General features: G+C 47.1%; 1 protein-coding gene across 1 annotated transcript in view; it reads right to left on the bottom strand.

Moving 5' to 3' along the window:
* The window catches only part of EXOSC1 (exosome component 1), a 148,713-nt gene that overhangs the window by 94,175 nt on the left and 34,685 nt on the right, over positions 1-19,853 (bottom strand). Inside the window, exon 3 of the mRNA XM_078643581.1 lies at positions 14,814-14,888. Coding sequence (XP_078499707.1) covers positions 14,814-14,888 — 75 coding nt within the window. The remainder of the gene's footprint in view (positions 1-14,813; positions 14,889-19,853) is intronic.

Below are 19,853 nucleotides of genomic sequence, written 5' to 3'. Positions count from 1 at the left end.
TTAGCTAACTGTGCGCAGTATGTCCAAGCAAAAGACTCCATCAGTATGTAACACTATGGACAATTACTTAGTGCAGGTTGTGAGTCAAATCAACAGTAAAAGAAGGATGTTACTGGGTTTGAGCTCTTCCTCCACCACTACGCAGAGTTCTCTGCCCGAATCCTCCCAAGTAGAACTTCCGGTACGGGTTAATAGTAGCGATGCTCTAGACATTGATTATCCTACAAATGATATCTCGGAACAAAGTATACCTCCCATTGTTGACCTAGAAAATGATTTTGAAGACCAGCTAAACATGATAGAACAAATTCCCTGCCCCCTGTTCCTGTAACCAGAGCAGTCAGAGCGTGTAGAAAAGGCCAGATTAAACGTGGTGGGCCACGCTCGGGTAGAAAAACGATAGCCTCTCCACCCAAAAATATGGTTATAAATGAAGTAAATGGGATGGATGGTGGGAAGGCGATCATGGAAGACGAGCAAATGAAGAAATTAGTGAACATGATCGAATCAAAAATTAAGTGCATCATTAAACCATTGGTAGCTAAAATTGATCAGCTAACAGTAGAGGTAAACAGATTAGGAGGACTTCTAAACAAGACAGTGGAGGAGGTGGGTAATATATCAAACCTAGTTTCAAGTAGAGTTGAAACAAATAAGGAGCTCTCTGGGAGTGTGGAGGGGGCGGGGAGAAAGTGGTATCGAATCCTCCCTCCATTCAGCCCTCAGTAGGTAAAGGTGCCCAGGTAATGACAAAAGAAGACCCCCCATTAAGACCATCTGCATTGTGTCCAGAGAAAGGTTCTGTCCAACTTATTGTAGAGGCTTCTCCCCTTGTCCTGGTCCTGGCCAACGTACCCCCCTTGAAGTCTGGCCAGGTGGAATCTACATCTTCTTTGATCAGTAAAGCGGTGCATTGGCTATCGAATAATATGTTGATATCTCCATGGGGTAAACAGCAGCTAGCTGGGGAAATCAATATGGCAAGAAGGGTAGACTGGATAGGGCATAGCCCGAAAAAATTTGGAGGAGATTGTGTAGTTTTGAATTTTTCAGGTCCAGATGTACTTCCTAACGTCCTGTCAAATATATTCCCCCCACAACGCAGGAGCACTGATATAATTCCGCTAACACTTGATTTTTTCTATTGTAGAGGTAGTACAGTGAATCCGAGCATATTAAGGACACAGTGGAATTCGGTGTCAAATAGGTGGGGTAGGGTTGTCCAAACTAGCGAATGGGGAATCAGCCTTGAAAATAGGTTTGCGGCACTGTCAGACTTGAACGAATGCGATTGACTTGGAAGGGCTGATAGTGTTGTGCTCAAAGAATTAGCCGCGCTTGATAGAACGTGTGCTCCCATAACGGAGAGGATTACTCTTACCAATGTTAAGTCTACGTCCCAAGTAAAAAGGGTGGGTGAATCTCATTTTTAAGGGAAGAGAACAGTGAATAAAGATCCAGAACAACAGTCCTGTTCCAATCTGTTGGAGATATGTATTAGTCCTGGGTTAGAAGTACTTCCATTAGAATCACCAGGCTATCCATCTATTAATATAGAACCTGAATCGGGGTTGGAGGTTGAAACCCAAGGCATGCTAACAATTATGGAACCTTTATGCTGCCCAGCAGCTGAGGCTGGGTTGTCCTTTCTTTCTTGGTACCTTGCCGGAATTGCTAACAAGCTAACATCTTCAGAATGGTGTAACTTCATTGACCAATTTGACATCATTCTGTTTCAGGAATCATGGTCGTTGATCCCAGTACATCGTTTTGGATTCCTTAACTTCCAGGTACCAGCTACAAAAAATCCTAAAGGTCGCCCATCAGGGGGCCTGATAATCTGGATTCGCCAATCATTATGTTGTAGAATCCAGCAAAGGAGTTCCCCATCAAATGACGTTTTGTCAGTTAACATTACATGGGCTAATGGGCAGGGGGTGGCTATCTTTAACATCTATGCTAGGGGGGTGGCGGGGGGCCAAACATCTGAAGTAATCACTGCTCTTGATCACGAGCTTGAGGCGCTCCCAACCCAGCTGTCTATTATTGTGGGGGGTGATGTCAACACCACCTTTGAACCACTTGGTCAAGAGGACCAAATTCTAGCTGCTGAGGAGGACAGCAAATGGGGCGTCCCCCAGCTTGAATTACCCGCAGTTAGAAGATGGACAACAGTGGCCATCCAACTTAAGGCTTTATGTCTAGCGAGAGGCCTTCGAGCAGCTAATGGGCGTACCCCGTCAGATCGCCTGGGGGAGAAAACATTCGATAATGGTAGGTTTTCCAGCAAAATAGATTACTTCCTGGTGGACATCAGAGAATGATCGATATAATTGTAAAAAACAGGTTGGAGAGTGACCATAACCCTCTCTGTATGGATATACAAGCAAAAGTGGGGTCAAGAGAACCAAATCTAGGGGGCGGCAAAGTCACCCTAGATATTGTAGCCTCGAACAACCTGCGCCATATAAAATGGGGTAGATTGATCGAGAACCCGGAGAGGCTCGAGGATCTTAAAAAAGTGGTGGTCGAAGAAGTGGGCAAGATAAACTCACAGTTAAAAACAAATTTTTCCTGAAATCATGCTAGAGGCTCACAGCAATTTTTTTGCTAAGCTTCAAGGGTTCTTTAAGAAGTCCACAAAACTAGATAAGGCCAATAAAAATTTACCTAAGGTGGGGTGGTACAACCAGTCCTGCAAAGTAGCCCGCCAGAATCTTAGTATTGAACTTAGAAGCAGGAACATTTCAGGTGTGAGAAAGGCGAGGGATATATATAGGAAGGCCCAGAAAGAAGCCAAGAAACAGTGGGACGAGGATCACTGGCGTGATCTGAAATCCGCTTGTGCAGCAAAGGACCAAAAGCAATTTTGGGCCCTAGTTAAGTGGGACAGAGGAGGGATAGCACAACCCCCGCAAAATAACGTTGCTAAAAACCAGTGGGTAGACTTCTTCAAACCACAATATGCTCACGATCTAGTTGAAGGAGAGTGCACACTACCCCCTACAGTTTTCTATCAATATCAGCTATTCACTACAAAAGATGTTAGTATAGCGCTAGACTGTGTGACAAGGGGCAGAGCCCCAGGAATGGATGGCATACCCGCTGATGTGTTTTTAAGTGATCGATTGTCTTGGTGTCAGTATTTCAGGTGGTTAGCCAATTCTGTGGCTAGGGGTGCACCAATACCCACCTCATGGAAGGGTGCTGAAATAATTCCGGTTTTTAAAAAGGGAGACAAATCACTACCTAGTAATTATAGACCTATCAGTCTTATAGACTCGGCACAAAAATTAATAGGTCGATTAGTGCAAAATAAATTGCAATCTTGGATAGAAGAAAAAGATATCTTGTCCCCATACCAAGCTGGTTTTCGCCCCTGTACAAGTTCAGTTAACCAGGTTTTCTTTTTTATAGCTCTTTACTGGAGGAATGTGGCTTTAACCAATGGGACCCTGTATGCTGTTTTTGTAGACTTGAAATCAGCTTTTGATTTAGTCCCTCGCTCTAAACTTTGGAGTGTACTTGCTGAAGCTGGGTTGGGCCCGGAAATGTTAACACTTCTTGTACGCTTGCATGAGAACAATTATGCAAGAATTAGATGGGGGGCTCAGGGTGAGGTGACCGACCCATTCCCTGTCGAACGTGGTGTCCGGCAGGTGTGTGTTCTGGCACCCACACTGTTTTCTATATACATCAACGGCATAGTAGACCACCTAAGCCGCTCCCCCACCGACGCTCCTGTATTAGCAGGAGCACGCGTGCCAGTCCTCACGTTTGTGGACGACACGCGGATAGTTTCTCGAACTCCGAGTGGGCTCCAGAAGGCAGTTAATGCATTCGGCGAGTTCTGTCAGACGCGTGGACTTGAGATAAACACCTCCAAAACCAAGTTCATGTGCCTGAACCAGCGGAAAACATTTAAAGGTACAATTAATTTTAATGGAACTCCCTTAGAACAGGTTGAGGCCTTCACGTATTTAGGAATATCCCTTCAGTATAATATGAGATGGAAAAATCACATCGATATAGCTGTCCTAAAATTCCATCAGCTGGCGGGTGTAGTGGCACTCAAGCATAAAGCTTCATTGACTAAGCCAATCACCTCTGCTTTAGAAATTTATAATATGAAGGTGATAAGCACCTCCTTGTACGGTTCGGAATTGTGGGGATTCTCCAATCTGAAACAGTTAACATTGGCGGAGAACAGGTTCCTACGCCGTCTAGTCGGGGTTCCCCAAAGTACTCCAACCATCCCATTGGTATATGATCTCGGCAGGAAGAATATAGAGGACTTGGCACGGCTACGACCTTTATTATATTGGAGACGGATTATGACAACCCCTGAACTAGCTCATTATGCCACTGCCCTGAAGGACATCATCAGGGCAGATCGTTTTCATTCCATTCTGTGGCTTAAAGAAATAAGGGGTATGTTAATTAAGCTGGAACTAGACCACCTATGTATTAATCCCAATGCCTTAAGCTTTCCATCAAAGGCAACCTTGAAAAAAATGTACTGGGACATGGTTTGGTTGACTGCTTATAGTACTGAATCTAACACCAACTTAACTGGTCGTTTTCTTGATATCAAACCTCTACCATCATGTGATCCTTACTGGGACATTATTGAAAGGCCGTTTGATAGAAAATTGTATTTTCAATTCAGAACCGGGACCCTTCCTCTAAAGGCATTTACTTATAAATGGTCAGCAACTCAGGATGACAAATGCCACTATTGTAAAGATTTGACTGAGAACATTCCTCACCTGCTATTTGTATGTCCACTTTATGTAAGTCCCCATCGTAAGTGGATAAAACCTGTGTGTTTAAACCTAGGAACACAGAGGCGTGAAGATTACTTGAATCAGATTGTTCACCTTGTATGGCGATGGCCGTTGCAAAATTCTTAGGGTGGGCCTGGACTATTCGCACCCGCATCTTGCAGTTCCCAGATGCTGCCCAATGAATTTTATGACACCGCTTTATGTACGATCAACTTTTTATATTATGTCCTAGGGAATTGTTTCTAATCACTTTGTATAAATTGTTTTTAATTTGGAAAGTGACAGCATAATGGTTTAATGAGTTTTTAAAGTAACTTTGTAGTATTTATAGTGTAGTGTTAGATGTACAATTGCTTTTATGACACGCTGTCGAATAAAGCTTTGAAATTTGATTTGATTAAAATATGGGAGGAGGCAGGACATGAAACATGGAAGCTTCCTGCAGAGATTGATGTGGGGAAATGCAGTAGTCACTTCCTGTAGAGATGGATGCACGGAGGTGGCTTGCTGTTCAGACAGATGCTGTTCTCTAATGTTTGCTTGCCTGGCTTTTTCTTTTAAAGATTGGTTTGGCGAGAAACTAGTAGTGGTCTTCTTGTGACATGTATGTTGGAAAATGTACCGATATTGCCTGTTGAGATGGATGCTGGGATAAAATCCACTTCAGAGATGAGGACGGTGGTTTAGAGAGACACTTTGGAGAACACAACAATGATCAGAAATAAAATGTGCTAACTTCTGAAATACTTATTTTTTTTTCTGAGCATAAAACAGTACTGCTGGAAAAGTACAAAATCAAGACATATCCTACTTAATAATTCAGACATATGTAATGAACGGCATTGCTTCCACTAATTTGATAGAATAAAAACAAGCATTTGCAATGCAATAGGTCTCGCATTTACGCAAGTTTGAGCTATTGGCATTGTACATGACAATGCCTTTTATTTATGTTTTGGTTTTTAAAACATGAATAAAAGCATTGTCATTTACAATGCCAATAGCTTAAACTCGCATAAATGTGAGACATATTGCATTGCAAATGCTTGGTTACCATATTTCACATCAGCACAGTCTGCTGTGCAACGTGGCTAAAAAATGCTATGTCATGGTCAATGCTGGCCACGTCCTAGCACTTAATTTCTTGAATTCAAGCCGTGTTGCCCAGCAGCTCTCACTGCTGTGCAACATAGCTTTAAAAAAAACTAAAATTGGGGCCGTGGCTACGCGAGCAGCAATGGCGGTCGCAGCTTGTTAGAGCTCCCGCCGGCCCGCATTTAATCCGGCTGAATTATCCTGGCCCCCGTACCCACTACTCACACCCTTGCGGGGCAGACATTGCTGGTGGCGCCAGGGATCCTCCGGTGCCGTCGGCAGCGATCCTAGGTGCTCGGACACGCCAGAACAAGGGACAGACGAGTGAGGCCTGGCATATCGGAGAGGCGCCGGGACCTCGATTTTGGCAATCCCCGGCCGGACGGCCTCTGGGTGGGTCGGCTGGCCCACCGCTCGCCACTTGACCTCTGCTGACCTGAGGGCCGAGGGATAATAGACGATTTTCTTCCTGGGGCCCTGCTGGAGAGGTGTGTGTTCCTAGCGCTGGGACTCTGCCTGCTCGGCTACGGCGGCCCTGTGATCCGGGTGCAGCCGCGGTCTCGAGTTTCGCGACCCCCGCCGCGAGAGCTTTCGCCCGCACCTACTGTGGCACTGGAATGCTCGGAGCGAACCTCCCCTGCGGTCTACACACCACGGAAGTCCCGAAGGTGGCTGGACAATAACGGGCAGCCCGGAGCGCCTTGGCTGGCTACGTGCCTAGGGGCAAACCGTGAGTACACCCCCTGGGTCCCCGGGCACTGCATGAATTTGGGCTAACGCTGTTGCGCCCGTGAATTGTGGAAGAGGGACGCTGCCCGGCCCGCAGGGGGGATAGGGGACACTGACTGTTGGCGAGTGGGGAGCTGGTCTCGGGGCCTGCCTGGACCTGGCCCGGGCGCAGAATTCCACCAAGGATGAGACTATCCGGCCCCCACTGAGGGAAAAGTTGCTTTCACGCGGCCCTCCCCTGATACACTTAGCGGAAGGGGCTTGGGGTCCCTGCACGGCCATCTCTGCATACGTAGTGGGCGATTCACGAGGAACTTGCAGCCATGACCAGGGGAGGTGGCGGCCCCACCAAACAGGTGACAATCGACAAGTTCACCGGGCCAGTGGGGGCCCTGGACCATCAGGAGGTGGACAGCAGGGAGGAGGGCCGGATAACACAGCACTTATGGCGGCCATCACCCAGTCAAGGGATATGCTAGATGCCAAAATAGGTGCAGTGGGCGCAGATGTCACCCTGTTGCGTCAAGACTTGCGGAATGCCGTAGCACGGATCACAGAGGCTGAATCCAGGGTGTCGGTGGTGGAGGACGATGTAGGCACACTCAAGAGGAAAATGGCGGCAATGGAAACTGCGCAACGGGGTCTGGCGCTTCGAGTGGAGGATGCTGAAGGGCACGCACGCCGCAACAACCTCAGTTTCATTGGCTTTCCGGAACGATGCGAGAAGGGTAACATGGCACAATTCCTCACGCAGTGGCTGGGAACCTGGCTGCCCCCGGAGGCTTTATCCAACTGCTTCGTTATTGAACGCGCACACCGCGCCTGGTCACAGATGCCACCGGAAGGTGAACGGCCCAGGGCAGTAATTGCTAGACTTCTGAACTATCATGACCGGGATGTCATTCTGAGGGAAGCGAGAACCAGAGAGGCTCTTCTTTACGAAAATCGAAAGATAATGATCTTCCCTGACTACACGAAGCTAGTGCAGCAGCAGCGCCAATCCTTCATGGCCGCCAAAGCGAAACTGCGAGGTCTCAAACTCCAATACTCCCTGTTGTACCCAGCGCGCCTGAGGGTGATTTTCCAATCGCAGACACTATTTTTCGACACTCCGGAAGACCTCTTTAAATGGACCGACGAGACAGTGAGGATCAGGCCGAATTCTCAACCGGGGCTGAACCCGGGCTCTTCGAGGGGGTCATCACAGGAACGGAGAGGCCAGACGACCAAGACCAAGAGGAACCGGCGATCTAAGTCACGGAAGCGGTCGGCCTCCTTCAGCGGCACCCAGGCCAGTGGTAGGACCGAGGACTCGGACCAGTCTGAGATGGATCATGGCCAGCTCTGAAGATTCAGCGCCCCTCTGTACACTTGAAGTTACAGGTTCTGGCTAACGGAGTAAGGGCTTTTGGGGCTCGATGGACTGTTAGCATCATGGCTGCCTCAGGATTGGTTTGCGGCTGATCACTGAACATGGGGGGGGATTGTGGGTTGGGGTTCGGGGACTACACATAAGGGGCTACTGCTCTCCTACAGATGTGGGAGGTTTTGGGAGAGGAGGGATGAGGTTACGGTTTCCTGGGGAGTTGGGATCCATTGGCATGGCTGGCTCAGGGCCCTCTGTTTTGGACTCGGGGTTACCCATGCCGCGACAGGTACTTCATGGTTTCTTGAGGTATAGGGGGGGGGAGGAGGGGTGCGGGTGGCCGGGAGCAGGGCCGCTGAGTTGGGACCGAGACATAATCAGGACTATGATGACATTAAGTTGATGGTTGGTTTTGGGGTTTGGGGTAGGACGAGAGTTGCTCGTCATGTTATCTTGAGGTTCTGGGGCGAGAGGGTGGGAATGCACGTGTGTTTTGCTAGGGTGTTCATTACTGTGTGCGATGCGTGGCAATGGCGAGGAAGTCCTGTTGGGTGGGTCCCACTTGACTATGGCTGAAACGACTCATAGACTCCCCGAGGCGTCTCTGCGGGTTATCACGTGTAATGCAGGGGGATGCTCGACAAGATTAAGCGTGGGGCGGTGTTGCGCTAGGGGAAAAGTGAGAGTGCTGATATTTTCTTGCTCCAGGAAACCCACATGATGGGCTCGAAAGTGCTGGGTCTACAGAGGTTCGGCTATCACCAAGTATTTCATGCCGGATTTTCCCGGGGATCCAGGGGGGTGGCCATTTTGATACATCGCAGGGTGGCCTATGGCCATGAGAAGCAGTGGGTTGACCCACAAGGTCGCTATATCTTTGTCAAGGGCATGGTGGGCACTGAATCTGTGGTCTTTGGGAGTGTCTATGCCCCCCCCCCCCTGCAATGGGCCCTGGCTGAGAAACTGTTCACAGTGTGGGAGGACATCCTCGAATCCCTGGCGGTGGTTAGCGGTGATTGGAATGATGTGATGGACGTGTGTGTGGATCGCCGGCGGCGCCGGGAAGTAGGTGAGACTACCCCTCCCCCCCCACACACCAGACTGCATGCTATGACGGAGGGACTGGGCTGGACGGATACCTGGAGACATATGCACCCTACAACACGCGAGTATACGTATGTCTCTGCTGTGCATGGCTCCTATTCAAGATTGGACTATGTGTTTGTGCCTGGCGACTGCTTGTGTAGAGTGAAGAGTGCTGACATCTTGCCGAGAGGCCTGTCCGATCACTCCCCGGTATCGATTAGGGTGGAACTCCGTCGACAACGCCAGCCGTTTAGATGGAGGATGTCCTCGTGGCATCTCCAGCAGCCTGCCTATGTGACGCACTTGCGTGAAGCGTTAGACCTGTATTGGCGAGAAAACCTAGTGGGAGACATTGACGCCGGGGTGGTGTGGGAGGCCATGAAGCCCACTATATGGGGAGTGGACATCGCGTGGTGTGCCGCGGCCCGTCGGAAGCGGCGGGAAATGATCGCAGAAGCGGCCACGCAGGTGGAAACTTTGGAAGAGCAGAACCGGGTGGGGGGTGATGAAGCCGGGTTACGACTACTTCTCCAGGCTCAACAAGCCTATGCATCTGTCCTACTTGATGAAGCAAAACAGGCGTGGCTAGCCACGCGCAGTAGAATATACCAATGGGGGGACAAGTCATGTACGATGCTTCATAGACTCTGCCAACGCCACCTCCAGCCGCTTACGCTGCCAGGACTCACGTCCGACGACGGCGAGGTCCTTACTGACCCAGTCGAGCTAGCAGCGAGTTTTGCCACATACTTCGCTACTCAGTACGCCCCATGCGACCGCCTATCAGCTGACGAGGTGACTAAATTTATCGAGGACATGCCCCCCAAGGCGGTGTCGGATGAAACTAGGAAGGCCCTCGATGCACCCCTTACAGCGGAGGAGCTGGGCGATGCCCTGGGACAGCTTAATACCGGAAAAGTCCCTGGCCCGAGTGGCTACCCGAGTGAGTTTTATAAGAAGTTTCATGTACAGCTGGGGTCCCACTATCACCGTGCGCTTGAGACAGCGCGTGAACAGAGCACACTGCCCCGAGACTGGCGACATGCCGAAATCGTAGTATTTCAGAAACCAGGTAGACCCCCAGAGAGACACGACTCATATCGCCCCATTTCATTACTCAATATTGAGGCTAAAGTCCTGGCTAGGGCCCTAGCGAATCGTTTATCCCCGCATATAACAGACCTAGTGCATCCGGACCAGGCCGGGTTCATGCCTCATAGAGCGACGCGGCATAACATCCGACGCGCACAGGCGGCGATTGACGCCATGGGAGCCACAGGATAGCAGGCGGCTCTGTTGCTAGCTGACATTAACAAAGCCTTTGACTCAGTCAGCTGGGCATACCTTTTTGCACTTTTGCCCCGTCTCAATCTAGGCCCGGTTTTTCTGTCCTATAATCAGGCTACTATACACGGACATTACGGCCTCGGTGCAGGTTGCAGGGGCGGTGTCGGAGACGTTTCAAATTGGACGAGGGACCCGACAGGGATGCCCGCTCTCCCCCTATCTATTCGCTCTACTTATGGAGCCGTTGGCTGCCTGGGTGCGTATAGATGCGCAAATGCAGGGCTTTGTATGGAACGACAGCTTATCGGATAGGATTGCGCTTTACGCGGACGATGTCCTTTTCTTTCTTACCGATCTGCAGCGATCAGGACCGCGCGTACTAGAAATTATGCGAATCTTTGGGGACATCTCGGGCCTATATTTGAACCTGCGTAAATCTACCCTCTGGGTGCTGAGTGGAGACACCGTAACGGGTCCCTGGACGTCGGGGCTACAGGTGGCTACGCATGGCCTGAAATATCTGGGGGTGTTCCTGTCGGAGTCAGCAAACATTGCCTGGGAATGCAACATAGTGCCCGTTTGGGACCGAGTTCAGACCGATGTCAAAGCTTGGTCTCGGATGCCCCTATCTATATTTGGCAGATCTGCAATTTTTAAGATGGTCGCACTCCCGCGTCTCCTCTACCAATTGCAGAATCATCCCTATCCAATTGCACCCCGGTGGTTCCGACAGGTCAATTCGATCTTGGGCCGCTTTCTATGGGCTGGGGGGACGGCCAGAGTAGCACTACGTACGTGCTTCTTGTCCACTTACTGCGGAGGCCTGGCCACCTCGGATCTACTGTCCTATTACCAAGCCGCTCATCTGCTTATCCTGAACGAATGGTGGTATGGCGACGGCGGGGATCCGGCCTATGCCCTGGAACGCACATTGATGGGCGACAACACGCTCCTCACAGTCCTCTACTCAGCCCGCTTGCGCCGGAAGCTGCCGAGGGTCACGAGACTCGTTTTTGCTGTCTGGCGGCAGGCCTTGCGCCGCATGGGCTGGTGGGGTCGACTGACCGCTGAGACGCCGCTATGGCATAACGGCCTGTTACCCGAACTGTCGGCCTTATCAGGATTTGATGGCTGGGATGCGATCGGGATTTCACAGCTAGGACATGTGATGTCCGGGACGACGCTCAAGTCCTTTCAGGCACTCAGCACCGAATTTAATATGCCCCTGTCCCAATTTTTTCGGTACTTACAACTCCGACACGCACTAATGCCCAGTATTACCAACTTAGATTCGCTTCCCGAATTTAGTCCCATTGAGGCAAAAGTCTTTATGGGTGATCTGGGGGATAAGAAAGTCTCTCGTACATATCAGACGATGGTAACTCATTGCTCCTCCACCCTTCTTCTGTTAAAGACGACTTGGGAAGCCGATGTTGGCCCCCTCGATGAAGATGACTGGAGGGAAGTTCTGGAGTCCCCTAGGGAGGCAGCCATTGCCATACGGTTTAGACTGATCCAATTCAAAATTCTCCATAGGGCCTACTACACCCGTGAGCGTCTGTGGAAGGCAGGCTTGATTGGATCCCCGGAATGTTTGCGCTGCGGAAATGCGGTGGGCACTTTGCTCCACACGATATGGTCGTGCCCTAGGCTGGTGGGCCCTGGAGGGGTGTGTGGGGCTGCCTGTCTGAAGTACTGAGTTGGACTCTTCCTCGCACTCATCGTCTGGGCCTACTCCACATCTTGGAGGGGGTTGGTGGAAACATATATAAAGGTCACCTGTTGCTCCTGGGACTGGTGGTGGCCAAAAGAGACCTAGCTCGGGCTTGGAAAGATGTGAGGGCCCCCCCCCCTGTGTGCATGGAGAGCCGGAATGGACTTTTGCATGGGCCTGGAGCGACCGATCTTTGAAGCACGAGGGTGCCCCCGCAAACATTTCAAGGTATGGAAGAGGTGGGCTGATTATAGGGGGTTGACACTGGACCCTCCGGCAGAACTGGAGGAAGATCTTTAGTCCCCTGATATTTGCAAGTCCTTGCAATACGCCACGAGTATCATATCACGATTACACACCGAGGCTATCTGTACACACGTGCACGGGGGTAGGGTGGGGCACAGGGGTGGAGGTGGGAGGGTTGGGTAGTTGGGGTTAGTAGGGGTAGGGGAGGGTATAGCTGTATTCTTTTATAATTGCTTTCTCTTGACTACTTGATTGGACGCTTGGTCCTATGCTGCAACTGTACCACAATGCTTGGTGGTGTTCTCCTGAATGTGGGGAGCCACACGTATTACTTGCCCAATCCTACAAATAAAAATTTGTTGTGAAAAAAAACAAAAAAAAAACTAAAATTGACAAAGCCAACATGTCTCACCTAGGAGAGGAGAGACCTATTGTCTTTGCCAATGCTTGTTTAGCTATCTAATTCACTATTGAAGGGCACTTTTTATGTTGGTGCCCAAGCCCATTTTTCTGTCCCAGTTCGACTCTAGTGTGCATGAACAGCACATATCCACCTTATACCACAAACTCCGCCAGCATTTGCAGTAGGTGTCACTAGTGGTAAATATGAGGAGGCAGTGAGAAGGTGCTGTCTGACAGAACACATTTCACATGCATCTGTTGAAAAGGCGCTCCCTAAAATAGCAAGTTAAGTCGGAGAGTGTCTGAAAGTAGTTTCACTGAACAATGTAATAAATCCCTAGTTGTTAACATGTTACATCCTTGTAGGGGGTGCTTAGCTTCTTGAAAACCGGTCCCCTTTTTGGCAGGGAACCAGAGATGGAAATAAAGTTTGTATGAATTGACAAGTTAGGAATTTGGGATTAGCGCTTGATTCAATGTAAACACTAGACCCCCCCCCCTCCCATTTATCGACCTAGTATGGAAGTGTGCATCAGCGTTACCAAAAAAGTGGGACAGGCACTGTGAACTCAGAAATCTATAGCACGTGCATTGACCCTCCAAGCTATCTTGCTGGCTTCCATTATGTGTCCATGCTGTGGCTCCCCAAGACTGAGGAAAAGACGTTTGTGCCACAGAGGGAAATAACGGGCAGTTTACTGCAGAGAGAAACATTTATTGCAAGGAGTGGCTGCTACGAATTTGATTTTTATTAAAAAATCAAAACAAACACAAAAAAACAAAATCATATTCTCTCTCTTCAGTCTTCAGGATCAAGTGGTCGATCCCATAAATAGGTTTTTTATTTAAAAGTTAATATTTGGATATTACTTCCCTTTTCTGTTTCAATGGTGCCTTCTATTATTCTTTACTCGAGAAGAAAATTCAATTAGTTAAAAAAAAAAATTTTTTTTTATCAAGTTGGAGGTGGTGAACTTTAACAACTTTAGGGTCGGTCACGTCTTTTGATACCTGGTACAGAGTGGTGAAAAGTGTGGAAAATGAACCCCAAAACAGGAGACTGTACTTGTGGAAACAAGATTTTTATAATGTAATTGTGTAAGCAAAAAACGTAATACAAGTTCATATTCTAAAGGAAGTGTGGCCTACCAAGCGACAACATAGGCTCTCAAAGAGGGTCAACAACCACAGACCAGTTTCACCCTATTTTTGCAAAACTCATTGTTATGAGTATAAGTAATGTTAAAAGTACTCTGCAATGAAGTAGATAAGGTATAGCCCATGAAAATGGGCACTTCCCACTCACCTTCCTCATTAGCTCTAACTCGAGGTTTTCCTTGAAGCTTTATGAGAAATGTAGCTTCGCAAATGCACAGAACGGTAGACTATTTTCTCATATTTCTTTAAAGTTACTTGTAATAAATTTGAGTTCTGAATTACTTATTACTAAGACTCACCGTCCTATGATAGGCTGAACGTTTGCACTGTAAACAAGAGACAGGACAAATCTGGTAGCAAAAACTAAACTTACCAGCGGCTTTCTACAGAGAAGCTCACGCGCGCGGAAGCCGCCGCCTCCTCCATATACAATGCTGCGCGCGCCAGAAGCCCCTACCCACCGTGCTACGTCAAAGCCTCACGCTCCTGCCGCGCTGGTATCGGCGACCGGGGCTGGACACGTAGCCACTCCCTCCTGACATGATGCCGAATGACATGCCCCCAGTGATGGAAGCCCTGCGTGTGCCCGGTGAGTGGGGTTGGGAGGGTGTGTGTGTGCGCGTTTGTGTGTGTATGTAAGCCCTGCGTGTGCGGGGGGGGGTGAGTGTGCGCGTGGGAATGTGTGTGCGCATGCGTGAGTGTGGCTGTGTGTGTGTGCGCGCGTGAATGGTAGAGGCAAGAGGCTGCTGAATGTTGAACAGGAGATGTGCACGTGCGCGCCCATGAGGTGAAATCCGCCGAGGGAAAGCGCGTGCATATCTCCTGTTCACATTCCCGCAAACGGGCGACATAAGGTCTTTCGCTAACGCGAGACCTAAAAACTTGTTGATACTGTGACTGAGCTGACACACATGCAATGAATTGTTCTTAGGAAAAGACCTACCTTACAAGTGACAGTTGCACCCACATCAGGTAGGAGCTGGGACTGCGCATCTCTCACCACAGAAACCGTAGGCAACTTGATAAAGGAAATAAGAGGCAGACAAAATGAGTGGCACTAAGCAGTAACAAAAGTTAAGACAATACATTTATCAACTAGGAGCACAGACTTTAAATTGGAGCCCTCCCCGTCTGAATATTATTTTTTAATAATTATAGCAACACTTTAGCTCCACTTTACAAACAAGCACTGGGAGAAAAGACATCCTGCATGAAGAAATTGATGTTGCAGGTATACAAAAAGAATTGGCCGGGGGATGAGGGAACTCCGACTTTAATAATGTAGGAGGTGGAAATTACTTCTCACTTGAGACAAGGTCATAAATTACAAGAGAAAGAAGTTGCACTATTAAAACTGGCAGTAAAATACAGATGCCAGACATAAGAAAGGGTTTTTATCACCAGACTTTAGACAGAAAGGAGAACACAAAATAAGTCTTAACTAATGGGTAAAAGTGTTACCTAACATAGAAGTTTATAAAGAGCAGATTACACGTAAAAAGATAGTAAAATCCACTTCAAGTGCTGCAAAAGAAAAAAACGTGACGGTGAGAGCTAAATTACTAGGCTGCTTGTGTTCCGCTTCGGTGAGGACCTGGCTTAGCAGGTCGGGCTGGACTGTTCCAATTGAAGCAGGGTCAAGACCGATTTGCACATGGCTGGGTCCAAGCTGAAGTGGCATAGTGAGAAAAAGAAAGATGGGTTGGAGTGCTACCCCAAGCTACTGCCAGTGGTTAGACTTATTGCAAGCAGCCTCCCATCACCTTTTGTGTGTTTCACAGAGCTAAATTACTGCCATTTTATAAAAATAAATTAAATGGAAAAGTAAGTCAAAAACGATCTTCAAAATAAAGAAGAAAATGCAGAAATTTCAAATAAAGATAACAGTTTATGGAGATGCTTGTGTAGAGCTTTAACATTTAAAATGCAAAGTCACTATGGATATTAAGGCGGTTTGGAAACACAAATAACCATCACAGAACCCAGTTACGAAAACAATACATTTCTCTTCTAATTTTGGACTTCCTGTGTAACACGTCGACTGAACAGCAATTTACAGCTTAATGTTGCTTGGAAATAGAAGACTATAAGTTACAACATTTGGTCAAGAAATTCATGTGCTCTCACTCATGATTACGTTTACCCTTTAGCAATCTGGAAGTCTATATTGCAAAAGAGCCCAGGGATGAACACATGCTGCATTGGCACTTTATTTTTACCGCGGGCTAGCACAAGTAGAACAAGCATTGGCAAAGCTATGGGTCTTGCCTTTGGGACTTACTAGCTTTGCAAATTCCCTTTGGCAATGCTCTACATGCCATTGTCAATACCTCAAGAAAGAACAAGCATTGGCATAGCCAATAGGTCTCACCTTTATTTATTTATTTATTTCAAAGTTTTATATAGCGCGAACAAGATCTTTGCAGATATCAGAGCGCTTTACAAGGACATGGGCTGGTAGCATAATAGTAGGTAATAGTTGAGGTAGTTAGGTACGATATGCATAGTTACATAGGTAGGTCAAAATAAGAGGTAGGTCATAGTTGAGGTAGTGTAGGTACACGGTGCATAGTCAAACAGGTACGCCAATAATATGAAAGTACATAAAGAGGGAGCATATACTTGTTTAAGCGTGCTTAAACTACTTTTGTAAATAGCATAGAGGTACACGGTGCATAGTCAAACAGGTACGCCAATAATATGAAAATACATAAAGAGGGAGCATAAACTTGTTTAAGCGTGCTTAAACTACTTTTGTAAATAGCATAGAGGTAGGCATAGTTGAGGTAGGAGAGTACAGGGTGCATAGTCACGCAGGAGAATCAGTAGTATAACAGTAGGTAATGTTTGAGGTGGTGTAGGTAAAGGGTGCAAAGTCAGATAGGCACGTCAATAATATAAAATAAGATATGCAGAGAGGGAACGTATACAGTCAAGTGAGTCGATAATACAAGTAATACAAATAGACCAAGGGGTCAGGAAGGTAGTACAACGCGGAGTCCTGGAGGTACAGAATAATAGCTCATGTGTATTTCGCCATGAAGATCGCTTTTACTTCTTTCTTTAAAAGTTTGTTGGAGGAGATGAGCCTGGTTTCAGGAGGGAGTGAGTCCCAGATCCTGGGCGCCATTCCTGAGAAGGAGCGTTTATAGGTTTTTACCTTCCGAAATCTTCGAGGCTTCAGCAGAAGATTGTTTGTGCTTCTAGTAGTTCTAGAGCCGCCCGAAATTGTCAGCTTTTGAGAGAGGTAGGCGGGTGAGTTCGTGTGTATAGCCTTGTGTGTCATGCAGGCGATTTTCAGATGTATTCTGGCTTCAAAAGGCAGCCAGTTCAGGGATTTAAAGTCAGGGGAGATATGCGAGTGTTTTTTTGAGCCAGTGATAAGTCTTGCTGCAGCGTTAAGGGACGCTCTTAGGGGTGCCGTTGTGGTTAGGGGGAGCCCACAGAGGGCGATGCTGCCGTATTCTATGTGCGGGATGACTATAGATTGTACTGCAGTTTGAAAGTCTTTGGCTGGAAGGAAGGGTTTGAGTTTTCTCAAGGTATTGATTTGGAAGTTCGCTCCTTTGGTTGCCTTGCTGATGTGCTGTCATTGGGATGTATTATTGCGAGTGTAAGTGTGTGTGTGTTAGTCACAGAGTACATCATGGCATTGTACACTACATCACCAAGCACTAACAGTGCACATGCTAGCTCCCATCGCTCGTTGATGTTAGGCTTGTCGTTGCCCTAGTACAGCGCTCTCCCTCCTTTAGACTAGGTTCACCATATGCACACCAGATACACTGTGACAATCCACAGGGAGAGTGTGTGTTGGAGAGTTGGGAGGAACAAGTCTCTAATTAAGGTGCCACTGAACTGCCTGTGGATTCCATCTCTGAAGGCATGGTTGGACCTCAGGCTTGGAGGAGGCGGAAAGGGATTCATCTAAAGCTGCAGAGATCCCAATGTGGATTTCCTATTTTAACATTCCACAAGATAGTTCACCTCTCACATGAACTACGAACTGCAGAAGTCAATTAACCAAGTTGTCAGATCTCTGTGACTGTTGCAATTGCAAGAATCGTGATGTTCGGTTCAGCTGTTCTATATGAGTGAAAAACATACCACAGTAAAAGTGATACTGGCCTTTATTAACAAGTGCAAGGGAAAGCAAAAGTGATCACGTGAAATCTGCCAAAGCCATGCTTTCAGAATTATCTGCCTGGGGGTAACCCTGGAAAACATGCAATACCGTATCTGCATCCGGGCCCGGGTAGATTTATCCCAGACAGACCTGTCGCCCTCAGAATCTTTTGCACCAGGAATCAGAAAACACTTCTCCTTGCTTAAAGAACTTCGCCTAAACCTTGACACCAACTCCTTAACCAGTCGTTACTCATAGGTGTCAATGTACACCCTTCTTTCTTTACAGCAGCCCTAGTTATCCCCAACTCATAAAAAACATCAGCCTCATACTCCATTGTGTGTCTTCATCATGCCCATGTCCAAATCCTAGAGAGTCAAGTCTTCAACAGGCTTTCCATCTTTGCGCCATCAATGTCAGCCACCCCTTCCATTCAAACCATAGCCAAAGTGACTCTATAAACATAGCTGTTTACCACATCTCCACCTTCCTGGATGAAGTCAAACTCAAATAATCATCTCTTTTACCTGCTGATTGTCTTTCCTTTCTCGGCTGCGTGCCATGTGGCTTAACATAGCCCCACACTAACAAGAAAATCTACTGCATTGTGAATGTTGTGCAGCACGCTTAAAAGTTATAATAAAAAAAAGTGTTATAACCATTTCTGGCATCTTATATATAACCAAAAAAACTTTATATATAACTGAAGTATAGTAGGTTAGGTTTGCTCTATAAGCGTCGGTATTAATAATTAAGTGCCTTGGTGAGTCCCGGAAACCACCAGCTCAAATTATGCACTATAGGTTACAAACTGCAAAAAGCATCGGCACGCACAATAACAGCGTCGCAGTCTATAAATAAAAGCTATATCAGAAATGTGTTTTACTTGCGCGTGTTATAAAAGCCAAAGAGCAAGTAAAACATTGCACACAATAACAACATTGCAGTTTATAAACAAAAAATATATCAGAATGAGTTTCTTGTGCGTGTTATAATGCGTTTAAATATATATTAAAAAAAAGCGCTCCAAAACCTTTGGGTCCACTTTGCACTGTAAGCGCGGGTGTTGACAATTAAATGTGGTGGGGAGTGCAGGAAAACACCGGCACTACTATAAAATAAAAGGAACAGATTAGGAGAATCAAATGTCACTGGGGCAAGCCATTGTGTAACAGACAAAGATGCAGACTTTAGAGCTGGGGAACAAAGCTCGAGTCTTGGCGTTGCATCAACATCCGTGATCCTAGGCCAATCACTTAATTTCCATGTTTGTGCCAAAAATTCTTATGCCCTTAAGTGGTATTTATAAAAATAACACTGTTTGTTCCATAAAGTAATAGTTCCTTAAGTAATGCTTATAAAACGCACTCCAAAAACGCTGGGTCCAGTTTATGCTATAAGTGTCAGTGTTTACAATGAAGTGCTGTGATGAGTTCCGGAACGCACCAGCTCAAATTAAGCATTACAATAGAAAAAAAGTAACAGATTAGGAGAGGCAAATGGCATTAGGGAAAAGTTATAATATAGCACTGAAAGGTGCAGACTTCAGAGCTAGGGAACAAAGTTTGAGTTTTGGCATTGGCCCAACATCCAGTGATCCTGGGTAAATCACTTAGTCTCCACTTTTGTACCAGAAAATAATATGCCCTTAAATTATGTCATAAAAATAATTCCAATATTTGTAGGTCCAGTTTGCTATATAAAAGTGTCAGTGTTATTTAAATGCTGTAGGGAGTCCTGGAATCCACCGGCTCAAAAAAAGCACTGGCTGTTACAAAATCAAAGCACCATGTTAAACACCGTTAAAAAATAAGAATACCAAGATCTAAAAATAATAAATATCTCAAAACCCCAAAC

Source organism: Lissotriton helveticus, chromosome 5_1 (assembly GCF_964261635.1).
Source record: "Lissotriton helveticus chromosome 5_1, aLisHel1.1, whole genome shotgun sequence".
Classification (NCBI taxonomy): Eukaryota; Metazoa; Chordata; class Amphibia; order Caudata; family Salamandridae; genus Lissotriton; species Lissotriton helveticus.
This window is presented reverse-complemented; position numbering and strand designations above follow the sequence as displayed.